This window comes from Rattus norvegicus, chromosome 11 (genome assembly GCF_036323735.1).
Source record: "Rattus norvegicus strain BN/NHsdMcwi chromosome 11, GRCr8, whole genome shotgun sequence".
Classification (NCBI taxonomy): domain Eukaryota; kingdom Metazoa; phylum Chordata; class Mammalia; order Rodentia; family Muridae; genus Rattus; species Rattus norvegicus.
The window spans coordinates 78,440,202-78,456,881 of record NC_086029.1 but is presented as its reverse complement, the minus strand read 5'-3'; the positions used below and the strand labels follow the sequence as shown (position 1 = coordinate 78,456,881).

The window sequence follows — 16,680 nt, the reverse complement described above, 5'->3', positions numbered from 1 at the left end:
GCAGAATTCCGTCTGTCGCTTATTGTCTGTCTCTAACAGCTACAAGAGTCACACCCGGTGGGCCTGATTGATTCATCGATTTCACACAAGCTCCCCCAACAGTTCCTGGGGTGTTATAAATAATAAATACTTGTTGAGTGACTGCTGTGACTGGAGTCGCTCAGATATTATTGGTTGAAAAGTTTTTTCATACTGCCCTGAAAACCTAACCCTTCCCATCTCCAGCATTTTTTGTAAGAAAGTATAAATGCTAAACACAGTTGTCCACGTGAACGTGTGCACCGCCACAGAGGCTGGCGGTCCGTTCCTGATGAACTGTGCACTTTTTCAAACAGGAGGTGATGTGGTCTGATTTTGGGTTTCCTGGAAGAAATGGACAAGAAAGTACATTGTGGATCGGATCCCTGGGAGCCCACACTCCCTGTCATCTGGACTCCTATGGTTGCAACTTGGTATTCCAAGTACAAGGAAGGTAATGTGTGTGTGTGCGTGTGTGTGTGTGTGTGTGTGTGTGTGTGTGTGTGTGTGTGTATGCGCCTGCCCGTGTCCAATTGTCTGTATTTGCACACACAAGAACGAACAAGAAAAGGGAAAAGGTGAGGTCATATAATAGCCCCACCCCCATCTGTCCACCAGCCCATGACCAAGGCTCGTCTCTGCACCACTGTTCTGCTTCCTTCCTTCTGTGTGTCTCGGCCATGATCAGGGATCTCCCAGAGGTCCCCGTCCTGCTAGGCATCTCCCTGCTTAGGAGTGTTCATGCACATTTCACTCCCTTCCCCTGCCTCTCTGATGCAGAAGAACAGAGAAGTTTGTTGAAGATAGAGGCTTCATTGCAGCCCTTTGGCTGCTGACAGGTAGATCATGAAGAGGCGGATTGAGTGGCAGCACCTGGTGACCTGGAGTTTGGGCATACTCAGGTGTCATGGTGCAGCCTTAGCGCCCCAGATTGTCCTTCCAGCCCTTTGAGACGTTTGCCGGGCAACTCATAGACAAAACCAGAAAGGACCACAGCGTCACTAGACACAAAATGATCACGAATGGGTCCAAGAGAAATGGGGGAGGGGGGGTGAGGGTAGAGGGATAGACACATGTCACCTCGGAAGCTGTGGAGGCCATAGCAGTTCTGTGTTCGTTCACTGAGTCCTTGTTAAAGGTAAAACTTTCCAGGTACACTGATGTATGCGGGGGAGTCAGCAGTGAGTCGGGGCGAGCCTTCTCGGCCCTTTTGGAGTTAAGAATTTGGAAATTGAAATGTGATGAGATGGAGCATTGCTTTAAACTTGCCTCTTCCATGTGCTCTGAATTAGGAAGCAAGCCAGAGAAATTCCAGTGTTTTCCCTTTGACAGAAAAAAGTTTTACTGTAACCGCATAATTTCCATTTTCATGGCATTCTGGTGTGATAGAATAGCTTTAGTGAACGTCTGTGGAGTGTTCATCAAGTTCCGTGTGTTAGCGTAGGTAGGGGTGGTCAGGACTGCCCTGAGAGCAGTTCCCCTGGGCTGCCGATAGGCCTTCAGCCATGAAGGGAGGTCGGATGCTGGAACTGAAACGTGGGGGAGACGGTGGTTCAGGGGTCCAGGGAAGAGCGGTCTTGTGCAGTGGCCTTTGAAGCAGAGTGTGGTGTCTCTGTCACCCAGATGGAGGGAACACGGGGTCCCCAGAAAACCTGTGTAAATGGTGCCCTGGGAGCGGTAGGACTGGACAAAGAAGGCGGGGTGGAACATAGAGGTCTGGGCTCCAGACACCCCAGTTCTGCACTCCTTGCATGTACAGAGAGCATGGGAGGCTTTGGAACAGGGGATGGCATGGCGACGCACTCCTCTGATGGAAAGACATGTACATTTTAACCTGTGAAGCCAAGCAGAGCAGGTTGGATAGTCTGGTTCTGATGGCCGTTCCTCTGGGAAATGCTTTGGAGAAGCAAAAGATGAAAGTTCTGGGTGGGTGCCCCTTGAGCCCAAGGGATACCGAGCAGACGTGGACTCCCATCCCACCCCTGCTATTTTAGAGATTAAATTAAATTGATGACCTCTTCAGATCCCTTCCAGAATTAGCATACCAAGTAACCAAGAATGGCTTCCACACTAGCCGTGGTTTGGGGGAATGGAACAGCCATTCCTGGAGAGGCTGCCTTAAAGACCTAAACTTCAGCAGTTCTGTCCCAGTGGCTGTGAGAGTAGTAGGCTGCCCTGGGGTTTCAGGAAAGTCAAGCACCTCACTGTTTCTGTGGTGCCTTCAGTTCCAAAGTGAAATGAGACTTGAGTGCACACTTGACAGCTTGAGAACTGCTTCCCTGCGCAAGAAGGACTGGGGCCTGCCAGTGCTCACACTCAGGAGGGCCTTATGGCTTTTCCTCAAAACTGGGGCTCGGTTCTTTTCCCCTGGTGCCATCAGCTCTCCTGACTCTCTTCACTCTCCTGCCCTCTTTGCCTCAGCACTCTTCCTTCTAGTACTGAAAATACAGAATTTTACAGTTTTGTGAAATGAAATTATTACTCCCGCCCCTAAAAAAAAAAAGAAAAAGATCCAGGTTATAAAACAGTTTTTTCCTTTTAAAAGATCCTCAGTTATATTACTCTTAGGTTGTGTGGTATTATTTATTCATTTCTCATCCTTACTAGATCAATCGAACATGCTTAACTTCCAGACAGGGAGAGGTCTTGAAGTTGTTTGCTGGGGAGGGCTCCGGGGCTTATTCAGGATAGTATTAGATATTTGCAGTGCTGGGAGCTGGCTCAGTGCTAAAATACCTACCTCAGGAACATGGTGACCTAAGTTCAGTACGCAACAACGCACAAGCAAGCCAGGCGTGGTGCCCTTCTATAACTCGGGTACAGAGGGTAGGAGAAACATAAGGGCCCTGGGAGCTCGCAGGCCAGACAGTCTGTCCAATCAGAGCTCTGCGTTCAAAGAGATCCTGTCTCCGAAAGTAAGGTGATTGATCCACCTTTGTGGTGACACAGGCCATTAATCTCAGCACTTGGAGGCAGAGGCAGGAGGATCTTTATGAATATGAGGCCAACCTCATCTCCATAGCAAGTTCCAAGAGAGCCAGTAAAGTTACATAATGAGACCATGTCTCGAAACATCAGGATAAAAAGAAGGAGTTAAGACGGTGAATGATGGACTGGAGAAATGGCTCAGCGGTTAAGAGCACCCGACTGCTCTTCCAGAGGTCCTGAGTTCAATTCCCAGCAACCACATGGTGGCTCACAACCATCTGTAAAGAGATCTGATGCCCTCTTCTGGTGTATCTGAAGACAGCTACAGTGTACTTATATATAATAAATGAATAAATCTTTAAAAAAAAAAGACGGTGAATGATGAGGAAGACAGATGTGTTGACATCAGCCTCTCACCTCCACACGTGCACGTGCATCTGCATGATATAGAAGCACACATAACAAATACACCACACACATACATTCAAGATAAAATGTAATAAATATTATTCTGGTTAGCTTCAGCATTAGGACTGAATGCAGTGATAAGCAAGCTTTGCTCTAAGATACAAAAAGCAAAGGAAACACCTTACAAATAAGAGCCTATCCCAGCAAAGAGAGGGACGGACTCAGGAGGGTGGGCGCGAGACACCCTCAGGGGTCGGGAGGGTGGGGGACAGGGGAACTACCTTCCATCAGACATCTGCAGGGGATCAGCTTTGTAAGAGGCTGCATTCCTGTATGAGCTGAATTTAAATATGTAAAACCGAGCCTTCATCTGCTACCTTCTCACATGGTTTATCTCTAATTGAGAGCTAACTCGTATCTTGTTGTTTTCATTAGGAAAAGATGGCATCTCTTTCCTCCTGAAGATACACCTTTCCTTTATCCAACCAGAATTCCTTACGAAGAATCTAGTGTGTTCAGTAAAATCAATGTTGTCAACCCTGATTTAAAGCGTTTCCCTCAGTTCCAGAAAGCTCGAAGACATATGGTCACACTGAGCCCAGGACAGGTAATGGGGCTTTAAACATCGATGAGCTGTCAGTGGCCAGCACAGCCTGGTGCCTGTGCTTCCCATGTGCAGATGGGAATAGTTTCCTCCCAGTAACTTGGCTGCTGGAGGACAACGTCCCCATCTGCGGGCCTGAGAGGTGGAGAGAGGGAGCACAGCTCCTCCTGCTGGTGACGGGAGGGAATAGGCGTTGAGGAATTTAAGCAGATGGAGCCTTTATTATTACTTAGGGCATGGGTATGAGAACTATTCACAGTTAATACCTGTTCCACCAGACAAGACAGATACAGACTGCAGTGCATCCTGTGCTGAGTCAGGTAGACAGGATGGTTTTCTTCAAGAATGGCTGATATTTGAAGCCCTTCTAAAGAGACTATTCCACACACCCAGCCTGCGGGAAGATTTTCTCTTACAACATTGGGCCTTGTTCTACCAGTTTCTTAGCATTTGAAAAGTTTTTATTCCCTCCATTGCCCCCTCTTCCCTCCATCGCCCCGTCCTTGCTGACCCCCATCCTGCTCTCACACATGTACGCAGATCCACCGGCCACATCGCATCGATCTTCCACCAGACACTTCCCTCCATGCGTGCCTCTTCCTACGACTCTACTTTTAGCTCCGTAGATTTTCCTATTCTTGGCAGTACACCTGCAGCCAAACAATATAGTATCTTTTGTCTCTGACCTCTGATGCAGAACGTGTTTTCAAGGCTGAACAGTTCTTGACTCCGTGGGTGTGCCGCAGTGACTGTGCGAGCCGTTAGGAATGTGTGTTGCTGCTGTGCACTTGCTGTCAGGCTCTTGAGTGTTTAGGAGCAGGGTAGGTGGTTCAGATGGGTGTGGTCAGCCTTCTGAGAGACGGCTCTAGTGTTCTCCACAGTGGCCGTTTTACATTCCTATGGTGTCTGGGGGTTCTGACTGCTCCAGTCCTTTCCTGGCACCCTGGCCTTTCCTGTACCCTGGGGAGGTTTTCCAGTAAGTAAAGTGAAGCAGCCACACGGTTCCTTCCATCAGAATGTTCACCACTGGCCAGTGGCAAAGAGGGGTTCAAAGCCTTTACTACAATTTAGATTGAGCAGAAGTCACCGAGTTAAAAGGAGTGGAAAGCTGTAAGCTCGTGACAGCGACAGCTAAGGGAAGGAAAAGCTGGGGTTTGGGCAGGGAGAGGGGGTCGTTCTTCCCTTCGTCACTCTGTTCCCTTGGACTCATCCCTGTCTCTCTTTCCCTTTAGCAGTCTCAGCTACAGTGAGAAATGTCCGGTTCCTGTGGTAACTGACTATCTTTTCTTTGGTTTGCAGGTTCTGTTTGTTCCCAGACACTGGTGGCATTATGTGGAGTCTCTTGATCCTGTCACCGTCAGTATAAACTCCTGGATTGAGCTGGTACTGTTGTTGTTGTTGTTGTTGTTGTTGTTGTTGTTGTTGTTGTTGTTGTTGTCGTCGTCGTCGTCGTCGTCGTCGTCGTCGTCGTCTCGTCGTCGTCGTCATTGTCCTTTAACAAGCGTGCCGAAGATAAGCAAAGCCTGTCTACAGCATTGGGTCACCAGTTCTCTGTGACATTGGGATCTGTTGTCCATATCTAACATTGCCGATTATGTCCCACACCATCCCAGATGGAAATACCTGTTTCTTGGTTCAGGATCCTCATTTCTTTTTTTTTTCCGGAGCTGGGGACCGAACCCAGGACCTTGCACTTGTTAGGCAAGCGCTCTACCACTGAGCTAAATCCCCAACCCCCTCATTTCTAATCTTGATATATGCATTGTCTCAAAGTGGAATCACTCAGCCGTATATTTTGATCACTCATTTCTGCCAGGACCCTTTTCCCAGTAACACCTTCATCTTGGCTCCCTGTGCTCTCCAACAGAGCCCAGTGCCCAGTGCAGTAGCTACTGGGCTCAATCTGTTTCTTCAGCCGGAAGCCTCAGCTCCGTGTCTTACCCAGAGGCTCTGATTGAACCCATCCCCCTTAGGGCTCTGCCTGCATCTCTGCCCCTCTTAATCCACAGCCTGACAGGTCTGCTGTCTTTGACAGCTGCACCCTCCCCTTGGTTGAGATGTTTCCTTTTGTTGTGGGAAAGGCTTTGGAGTAGGCAGGTCCCGAGAATTACTGAAACAGGAAGCTGTATTTAAGGGCTTAGGGAAGAGGGGACACAAAGCCTTTGGGCTCAGTGCGCAGTATGCTGGGAGGCCAGCAGCCTCACAGTTGGAAAGTCTGCTTGGAGCTGCAGCTGGAACAAATGTGCGGTGGAATCCTCTGCAAGACTCACACCTACCCCATCCTCCAGCAGATGGTTCACTCCAGGCAAACTCAGTTTGTAAGCTCACTTGCAAAACAGTGATTGTAGCTGAACCCAGCTCAGGAATGTGGTTGTGAAGCTTAAATCAGGCAACGGGCAAAGGCATCCAACATGATCCATACACACACACACACACACACACACACACACACATGCATGCACACACGTGCACACGCATGTGCACACCCGCAGAAATTGCTATGAGTAAGAGAAGAGGTAGGGGCTGGTGAGATGGCTCAGTGGTTAAGAGCACTGACTGCTCTTCCAGAGGTCCTGAGTTCAATTCCCAGCAACCACATGGTGTCTCACAACCATCTGTAATGGGATCCGATGCCCTCTTCTGGTGTGTCTGAAGACAGCTACAGTGCACTCATAAATAAATAAACCTTTAAAAAAAGAGAGAGAGAGAAGAGGTATGATGTCATACATACCACATAATTCTGAAGGCCCCTGGGTGTATTTGGTGGGGAGATTGCTTCCTCACAGTGATGCTTGTAACATTGCACCCCCTTTTCTAGAAACCTTGTCTGGCCTGAGGCTTTTTCATGTGGTCTTTGTCAGTGCTGGGTTGCCCCTGACCTGGCTTCCCAGCCAGCCTAATTTTCATTGTGTTAGTTGTCTGAACCTTCCAGTGTACCCAGAGAGTTCTGAATCTCCTTGCCAGTGCAACTAGAAACTCCTTCACGACGCCTAAATGAACGGTCAAGTGTATTGTTGCCTCCTGCCACATGAAGCTGTCCCAGGATCCCTTTGTGCTTTTCCGGGCTCCAGGCTTGCAAGCTAATCATGTCTGCAGACAGCCATGGGTCCTCTACTGGAGTATGGCATCTATAAATAGACTTGGTTCCTTAGATGGCTTTGGCTGTTAGGATGGGATGGAGAGAGGCATAAACCTTCTCATAGGCTTTCTTCATTGTCCGTCTAATGTCATAGACGCTACACTAACAGTCATTCTTTCACTTCTGATATTAATCATTTATGCATCTTTTTAAAAATCTACATTGGCCACAGTTTATCAGTTGCTTGACCCTTTTAAGAAGGTCTCCTGTTTTTAATCCCATTGATTTCTGATTCTTTGTTATTGGGCAATAATGTCACAGTTTGCCTACATTAATAGAACTAAAAATATCCTTTTCCCCCTCCTAGCAACTATATCCCACTGTGGGGGTGCTCCTCTGTCATTCAGTAGACCCCCATCGGACATGTTTGATTGCTTCTGGCATTTTATAATTATAAATGGTGTCGGGGTGACCTGTGCATGTGTTGTTCCGTATTCACTGGCGTGTGACTTTAGGAAGGATCCTGACCCCAGGTCCTGTGTCTCACCCTCTGCCATGATGAGTTTTGCATTTCCTCCCCCCACCCCCGGAGTTTTTTCGGGAGTTTTGCATTTCCATAAGTGACCTGTGAGCACCTTCCTCCCACAGCTTTCTACACAGGCTGCGCTGTGGATAGGATTGGATTTTTAAGAATAGTAACAAAGTGATCACTTTCTGAGGTCATAAGGGAATTATTAGATATCTACAGGAGTTCACATTTAAAAACATGGGGGATTTTGGGAAGCATATAGTGTGAGTGTATCTTTTCCCAAGGAGGCTTTCCAGTCCCAGTAGTATTGTGAGAGACTTGGTTTGTGTGAAAGTCTCTTCTTCCTTTCCTGATGCACCTGTGATTCTACCCACTGCAGTGTCCACCGAGCCACATGTGAATCTGGGTCCTTTTGCCTGCTCCTGCTTTATTTACCGAATCTGCCATCTTGGTAATAGCCAATAAGACTGACTTCTCAGCACATTTTTATTAAAGTGTTTTCCTGGCTATCCTTGCTTCTATTTTTTTATATATAATCTTGTAAATCAATTTATCTAGTTTGAAGAGGAAAAGCTTCTAATACTTTTATTCAATCCATATTAAATTTTATGTGAACTTTAAATGTTGAATTCTTCTTCCTTGTCCAAATTCAGTTTTCTTTCTTACAAGCGTTTTAGAAAGTCTCCTCTCTCTGACTTTGTGTTTCTTCCCATCAAAGCTTGTATCTGAGGATTTCATCCTTCCTGGCTGCCATAGTAAGATCTTTGTTCCCCATACCTCCGTTCTATCTTTCGGCTGAGCAGTGTTGGTATATATCATGACTATTGGTTTCGATTGAGTTCTTTTTTTTTAAATATTTTCTGACTGTATTGGGTTTTTAAACATAGCTCAAATTCTCCGCAAGCAATGATCAGTTTACTTCTTTCGTTTCCATTCGTTTGCCTGTAATTGTTTTATCTAATCACATTGGCTAGCGCTAGCACATCTGATTCATCATAAATACTGGAGGTGATGCTCGGCTTAGGGGGATTCTAATGAATGATTGGTTGATTTCCTGGCTTGTTTTGAGATGGTCTCATAGCTCAGTGTGGCTGCAGAGTCTTGAAGTGACCCTCCTCCATTGACTCCTCTGCTGGGATTATGGGCATAGTCATTTTCAACTGTGTGGTGGTTTCTCTGTAATTAAAAATGACAGATGTGGGACTGAATTGTGGCATCCATCATTACCTCTCTCAGGGGGGGTTTTGTTGTTGGTTGTCTTTTTTTTTTTTTTTAAATCTAGAGGGAATGTAGAATTTTACTGCATGCCTTTTAAGCATCAGTAGGAACGATGTTATAAAATCATTATATGTTTATACGTAGCTTCTAGGGAGGGAAAGAGGAAATGACAAACTCACAGACACATGCTGAGAGAATTCTGCATCCTGACCCGAAGAGAGAGTGGCAGTGGGGCTTGAGTTTCTGAAACCTCGAAACCCATCCTGGCCCCAACAAGGCCACACCTCCTAATAGCGGCACTCCCTGTGAGCCTTTGGAGGCTGTTTGCATTCAAACCAGCACAGGTGGCTGGCTCTCTGGAGTGGCCACAGCACCCTGGAAGCTCAGCACATTTATGGAGTTGAGCAGGGAGTATGTGTTATTGCGTGTAGCTGGCAAGGAGGGGCAGTCCTTATGTGCAGATCAACCAGAAAGCAAGGTTTGTGGTATACAGCTGGATTGAACAGGCAGATTTAGCTAATCTCAATAGAAGCTATCTCTGTGTTTTGGGAGCGGGAGAGAAAGGTATGGTGGATGTTTTCTGCACACACTGTCAACATCCACACATGGTCCAGAAAAGGCTCTGCCATTTCCCTCTGAACCTCACCCTCCAGGGCAGGCTTGGCCATGCATTCCTCCATGGGTAGAGGCTCTGGGGTCCTTGGTTCTGCTGTGCCCGTGTTAACAGCACACGTTCACTCACGGCCTCCTCCACTCCCCACAATTCTCCTCAATAAAACTATGACAGTATACATTACACCAACTGATTTCTTAGTTCATCCTTTTTTTCTGAGGCAGATCAAGCCTGGTTGTGATACACTATTTTAATGTTCATGTGTTCTTTAGATTTGAATCCACATGGCTTCCCTAGTTTGTCAGATTTTACCATAGTCTTTTCTGAAAGCTTGTCAGTGTACTGCTGTCCCAGTCATCCCTTCTAGAATCTTCCTGAGAATTGGTATGAGCGCAAACAGACCCCGCAGAGGTGCAAGTTTGGCCCCTGAGGACTTGAGGCATTTGTTAGTCAAATAATCGCTCTTTTACAAAGTGTTTGTCTTTGTGTCTGTTGCCCATTAAAAATTGTTTTATTAATGTATGCAAAATTTTTCTATATTCTGTAGTGATCTCTTTTTAGTTTGTGTATGTTGTGGGCATCTAGTTTGAATTTTTTCTCTTGCTGAGTTTTTTAATAAGTAGAAGTTGTGGGTTTGAATTCTGTTTATCGGTACAGCTACCTTGTATCTTAAGAAGCTGTGCTCAGATGTTTAGCTACTTTTTGTTTATCTGTGTTGTTTTCTGTAACCCATCTGTCTCCCTGTAACCCAGCCTGGCCTCAGATGGACCACCAGCCCATCCGTCTATCCTAGAGGTGTCAGACTCTGAGTGGTCTCCATCTCAGCCACTGGCATGTGTCACCATGGCCAGTCTCTCCTCTACACCACCTCTTGTTGAGGGATCCAATGCTGGCCCCCATGCAGGCAAGCATGCATTCTGCGTGTGTGACACACTGAACCAGCTGCCTGTTCTGTTTGTCACATGACTCGCTTTTTAAACTCCATAAGGATCATTGTTCCATGTGTTTATTAATTCCTTGAAAAAAAAATTGTGGACATATCAAGGAGTGGAAAAGATTAGAAAAAATTGTCTAAAGTCATTCGTATATAAGACCTGTGTCTTCTAACATAATTTTTATTCTTAAGTTTGGTGAACTACACTCATAGACAGCAGACGATAATGAACACACGTGAGTTCTAGTGCTCCCAACAGCACGGGGTGCCTTCTGTGACAGGGTTGGCATTTACGGGGGCAGCACATACAGCTAAAACTCTTAAATCATGAGGCACAGAGACAAATAAGAAAGTGTGGTTTCGTTTTTGTTTTTCTTTTTTACCTCAGGAGGAGGACCACCTCGCCCGGGTGGAGGAGGCGGTCACCCGAATGCTCGTGTGCACACTGAAGACCGCAGAGGACCCGCACCACCCCAGGACCTGGCTGAACCCCACTGAGGTATGTATGGTGGCCAGGTGCCCCGGCCAGCTCTCGGTGTTGATGTTGATGGTGAGTCGGTCCGGCTGGTCTCCAGCGCCATGTTGAAGGGTTCTTTTCTCCCTAGGTTGAGGAAACGTCTCATGAAGTCAATAGCTGCTACTTGAACAGTGCTGTCTGTGCATTTTTTGATCATTGTGAAAGAGCTAAAGAAGTAGAAATGCAAGCTCCGAGAGCAAACGGGGAGGAGCCGGGTGTGCAGGAGCACATGGAAGTGGAGCAGGCGCGCGACCCGAGCTCCGATGTGGGGGCTGGGAAACAGGAGGCCGCGAGTCCGTTTGGCCCAGATCTGGTTCCTGTGACACCAGCATCGGAAGAGAGAGGAGGCGCACTGGAAGGAGACAGCCAGGAGTGTACCAGCAGAAACGGAGAACACTGTGCAGAACTGCCCTGCGCCAGGAGGCAGCAAGCCAGTAAAGGAGCACGCGCGGAGGCAGGGCAGTCGGCCCCGAGGTATCCTGTGGCGCCTTCTAGAGTCTTCGTGTCCACGGATGACCTGCTGGACTGCTTAGTCAATCCACAAGTAACCAGGATGGTGGCCCAGCTTTTGATACAAGGAAAAAGCTTGTGATACTTTTTAAATAACTTTTTAATTACTTTTAAATAACCTTTTAAAATATATTTTTAGAAATAATAAGATGTAGGTGTTTGTTTGCTTTTATGATTTTTTTACTTGCTTTTTGAGTGTGTCGCATGTGTATACAGTTTATTTTGATTATGTTTATGCCACACTGCCCACCTCCAGCCTCTTCAGAATCCCTTTGTCCCCCTCAAACTTTCTGTCCTTTTGACTTATTTACTTCTTCCTTTTACAGCCCATCGCGTTCACTTACTGCTACCCATATGCACGTGCTGTGGCCATCCACTTGGCCCTGGTTAACCTCCCAGGGGCTGTACCCCTAAAGAAAACTGGCTTTCCTTCCTCACACACCATCCATAGCTCCTTAGCTAGCTCTGGGAGCTCACGTGCCCATGTTAGAATACCGACTAGCTTGATTTTGCACAGGCAGGCACACTGCAGCTGCCGAGTTCATGGGCAAACCGTTCTGTCCTGTCCTGTCCAGTCCAATAGACATTGTTTTGCCTCTTCCTCCCTGACTTCTGACCGGTAAAAATCCCTAGCCCCTCTTCCTCCCGGCTTTTTCCTTCCCTTTGGTGGGGAGCAGGGAGGTTTAAAACTGGATCCAAGTATGTAGCTCTGGCTTTCCTGGAACTCAGTGTAGATCAGGCTCTTGAACTCTCAAGAGATCACCAGACTCTGCTTCCCGAGTGCTGGGATGGAAGGCACTTGCCACCTTCCTGTCTGTCCAGGCTCTGTATCAGCATTCACTGCACAGATGCTCCTCTGATGAGGCTCTGTATTAGCTCCTCTGATGAGGCTCTGTATCAGCATTCACTGCACAGATGCTCCTCTGATGAGGAAGGATGGTCTAGAAAGGACTCCTAAGGCAGTTTGATACTTTGTTCATTTAGCAAAGTGATAGTAGGTTCACTTCCAGGCCTCTGAGCTCCCGGCCAGGGTTCCTGGCCAGGTTGAGAGTTCGTTTTTATTTACAAGGTTTCGCTATACACCTTAGGCTGGCCTTGAACTCTGTATCCCCTGGCCTGCCTCCCCAATGCTGGGATTACGGTTTGTACTTCCAAGGTTGGTTCTCAGTAGTACGATTCTACACTCAGAGATGGAGCATTAGGCGGTGAGTTTGTACATGTTTATAAATGCGCCTTTCCCAGTAAAATGCCCCAGTGGTCCCCTCTTTCCAGCACGTCGCTCAGTAGCCAAACAGGCTCACATCTGTAGGCCTCTCCTCGGCCACTTTCAGCCTGTCTCTTAAGTGTGAGCTCCAAGTGTCTCCAGCAGGAACCAGTTCCTTCCTCAGCTTCAGTCAGCAGTGATCAATCTGCTGATCAATCAATGCTAGTTCATGCAATTTTATTTTATTTATTTTTGTCTTTTGAGACAGGAGCTCACTGTGTGGCCCTGTCTGCCTTGGAATTTGCTATGTAATCCAAACTGGCCTCAAACCCAACAGAGATCCTCCGCCTCTGCCCGCCTCCCAAGGACTGGGACTGAAGTGCACCACCATGCCTGGCTGGTTCCTATAAAGTTTTCTTGGACCTCCCCCAAGCCGTCGGTTCCCATTCTGTGTGGCAGCTTTAAGATTGCAGTGGCAGCTTAGGTGTGGACACTGCATGGTGTAGAAAGCCAGCACTCGGGGCGTCCAGGGCATCCGGTCTCTTCTCCGTCTCAGCACCGCCTGAGGAACTGCCCTGCGCTGGCCGGTGCATATTTGCCTATTTGGTTACTGTTCCTCTTTCCCAATCAGCGTGTTGCTGCAAGCCTTAGTTCAAGAAGCAAGAGGCCAAGGTTTCTTTTAACAGGACATTGGTTACTGGACCAGCCAGCGGGCTTCTCACAGACTGCTCTCCAGAAGCTAGAGTCACCCCAGATGTTCAGGGGTTGAGGCTTTTTATATATTTTGGGCTTCTTTTCCCGCTATATATTGCTACTTGCATTCTGATGGGATGTTTTAAACTACTAAACAGTTATGCCAGTGTCATAGTAAATAACTAATCTCAAACCGCGGTTTCTACCCCACCTTTGCTCACTCAGTTCCCAGACAAAAGACACAACTGTTATTTTTATAAGCCTGAATCAGCGATAGAGCTGGGCAGGAATCTACCTTCTGTGCTGTTCAAATCTATTTCACAGGAATCTACCTTCTGTGCTGTTCAAATCTATTTCCCCATCAATAACCCTGAATTACAACTTGCTGTGTTCCTACTGGGCTGCTCTTAACTCCAGTTGGCCAGCCTTCATGGCCATGTTTTCATTACTCACCTTATGACAGCTCCCTCTCCCCTCCCCCACTTCCCCTCCCCTCCCCCTCCCTCTCCTTCCCTAGGTCTCCAAGAGACTCCAAACTGGGAACCCAAGAACCACACGCCTAGCTCTCTTTCTGACAAGCTATTGGCTGTAGGCATCTTTATTCACCAATCAGGGAGGGGCGTTTGGTTTGTCACTTGGGTTCTTGCAGACTCAGCCCTGGGGACAACAGGCCAGGGGGCGGGGTAATATTTATCATTACAAGCAAAAGCCTAACCTCCAATGGCTAGGAGGAGACAGAAGAGATACAGGATATGGTCAGTCTCATGTTTACAAGGGAGTACTGGCCCAACAGGCACATATACACAGGGACATTGACTAATCTGCATGGCTGTTGTCTATTTTCTTTCAGCCCTCACAAGTCTCCTCTTACCCCTACACAGCGTTTCTCAGCCTTCCTAACACAGCATTCCTTTAATACAGTTCCTCACATTGTGGTGACCCCAACCATAAAATTATTTCCTGCTACTTCATAACTATTTTTGCTACTGTTAGGAGTCATCATGTAAATATTTGTGTTTTCTGAGAGTCTTAGGTAACCCCTGTGAAAGGATCGTTTGACCCCCAGAGGGGCTGCAACCCGCTGAGACCTACTGTGCAGCACAGCATAACTCCTTGAGGACAGAGAGTTTTGTTACTGCTTCTTCCATAGGACTTGGGCCAGTGCTGAGCGTGTGAAAAGCACTCTTTGACTGGGCAGACAGGAGGGCCCACATGGGCCATGCACCATTGGTGGCACTGGGACCAAGCGTGCTGCGGCCAGAACTTAGTCTGAGGGTATATTCCTCTCCGCCACAGGAACAGCTCTCACTTTCTTACGGTTATTCTTAGTTTGTTACACATGACTCCTCTGTGGAGCTCTCTGACAGGCTGAGGTCCTATGAAGTAGGGTGGAAGAGAATAGCTACAGAATTGGCCTCAGCGTTCCTATCGCTTGAGCATCCAGTCAGGCAATTCCGGCAGGCTGCATCATCCTTGATTGTTACAAACACTAATGAAGAAAGGCAGCATTCCTGTGATTTTAAAGGAAACACAGAATTTTAGCTTCAAGTATGGGCATTCCTTTGTGAAACTTCTCAGGAAAATGTTGTTTCTAAGTAAGTTTATCTGAGAATATAGGGCTGTTACAGAATGGGATGCTGTTCTGCAGAAAGTCTTTTCATTCCATAAGAAGGAATAGTGATATTATACAAAGACCGGGAAGGGTTCCTGTTAAAGTATCTTTTATTCTCCTGTTGTAATTGTAGTCTTAGAGGTTCACTGCCTCTGTCTCCTAACCTAGGGTCCTGGAAGCTTCTGGCCTCTGTACAGTCTAATCTAGGCCTAGAATGTTTTCAGGCTCTGAGATTCACTGCTGAATAAGCTCACCCTTCCTAGTTCTTTCTGAATGAACTCTTTGCTCAGACTCCTCTCCAGGCTGACTGATCTAATCTGGCTTCTCTCTCTTTCTTCTGAATTACTCTGCTTGACTTCAAACTAACTCCAGCAATCCGTTCTAATCTTCTGGCTCCTTCTCATTCTCTGGCTCGTTCTGTCTTCACCCGCGTCTAACTTGTTCTCTCTCTGCAAGCTGTCTATACAACTGTCCTGGTAACTGCCTCCTTCCCCTCACTCCACATTGTCCCCTAAGTAGCTTCCCTTCCCTCTCTCTTCTCATGAGAGCTGGGCATATTTTATTCTGTCAAGTCTTTCTCTGATTCATCACTTTGCCACTCAATTAGACATCACTTTCAAACATAGATTCTTCCTTCTACAAACTTAACTTTACCATCATTGTTTCGAGATTAAGGTGAGTACCAAGGGTGAATCTGTACTCCATTGAAAGTTATTAAAGTGTGTGCTGAACCACAACTAGAAACAGGGCTTGGTTTTTTGTTTTTGTTTTTTGGGGTTTTTTTTTTCTTTTTTTTGGTAAATAACTCAGTCACAGTCAGGGCTCATGATATGATCAAATATCCTGCAACAGTTTCTGTAAAAGTGGGTGATGGGAGATGAGTCCCTGATTTTGTAGAGAGCAATTATGAGGTCCTGGCTGTCTGCGAGGGCATCAGAATGGCAAGCACAGTGAAAGCCATCAGGAGCCACTACATCACCCTGCATCTCCAACCACACCTAAGTCAGGAAAATCAACTGGGAAATAAGTACTTCGGCTCTGTCTGGGCCAACAGAGCTCAGATGCATGCCAGGACTGAGGGATAAGAAAGCAGGGCTAACATACCCACTTATGTTCAGTAGGCATGGTGGCCAAGACCCATTGTTCTTTTAGGACTCCATGAAAATGTTTTAGTCTTTGTTTTCTATCAGAAAATACACCCATGAATGTAATAGTATAGTTGTATAGTCTGGATTTTAAAAATACACATTTTTATTTAGTGTGCGAGAACGTTTGCCTGCGTTTATTTATGTGCGCATGTGTGCAGTTCCCACAGAGATCAGTAAGGGGTCATTGGCTCCCTGGAACTATAGTTACAGGTGGCCAAACACTGAGCCATCTCTCCAGTCCCTGAGTTTAGGTTGTAATGCTAGTTGTGCACTAAGCAGCTACAAGGGCAAAAGTACCTGGGCCCAAAGTCCCGGTGTGGTCCTGAGTGTCAGGGCTGTTGGCATCTTTGAGGTGTTCGCTGAAAGCAGCCTCTAGATGGCATGGAGTGTCCCTCGGGTGACTACGTTACATAGGACTGTGTGACCCTACAGTGAGCTATCAAGACCTGTCGCTGGTTCGAGGCTCGCTGTTGCTCGTTGGAGACAGACTTCTTAAATCCTGCCTGCATTGTGCCCTTCCAGTGGTTTCCAACTGAATGTTAGCACCTAAGGGACTCCTGGTGCTGTCCTATTGGTTGTGACTACCTATCAGCAGTGGCCACTGTATGTCACTGAGCCGCTCCTATATTTGCCCTTCAGGAGAAAAATGATTCCACCAAGAGACA

At 47.0% G+C, this 16,680-nt stretch overlaps 1 protein-coding gene across 3 annotated transcripts in view; it reads left to right on the top strand.

Annotated features, from left to right (window-relative positions):
• The window catches only part of Hspbap1 (HSPB1 associated protein 1), a 54,659-nt gene extending 43,153 nt beyond the window's left edge, over nt 1–11,506 (top strand). For all 3 annotated transcript variants that reach the window (NM_134419.2, XM_039087950.2, XM_039087949.2), the window contains 5 exons: nt 336–472; nt 3,790–3,961; nt 5,258–5,341; nt 10,720–10,830; nt 10,937–11,506. In NM_134419.2, coding sequence (NP_599246.2) covers nt 336–472; nt 3,790–3,961; nt 5,258–5,341; nt 10,720–10,830; nt 10,937–11,440 — 1,008 coding nt within the window. In that variant the 3' untranslated portion in view covers nt 11,441–11,506. The remainder of the gene's footprint in view (nt 1–335; nt 473–3,789; nt 3,962–5,257; nt 5,342–10,719; nt 10,831–10,936) is intronic.
• Nucleotides 11,507–16,680: the final 5,174 nt, after the last annotated feature.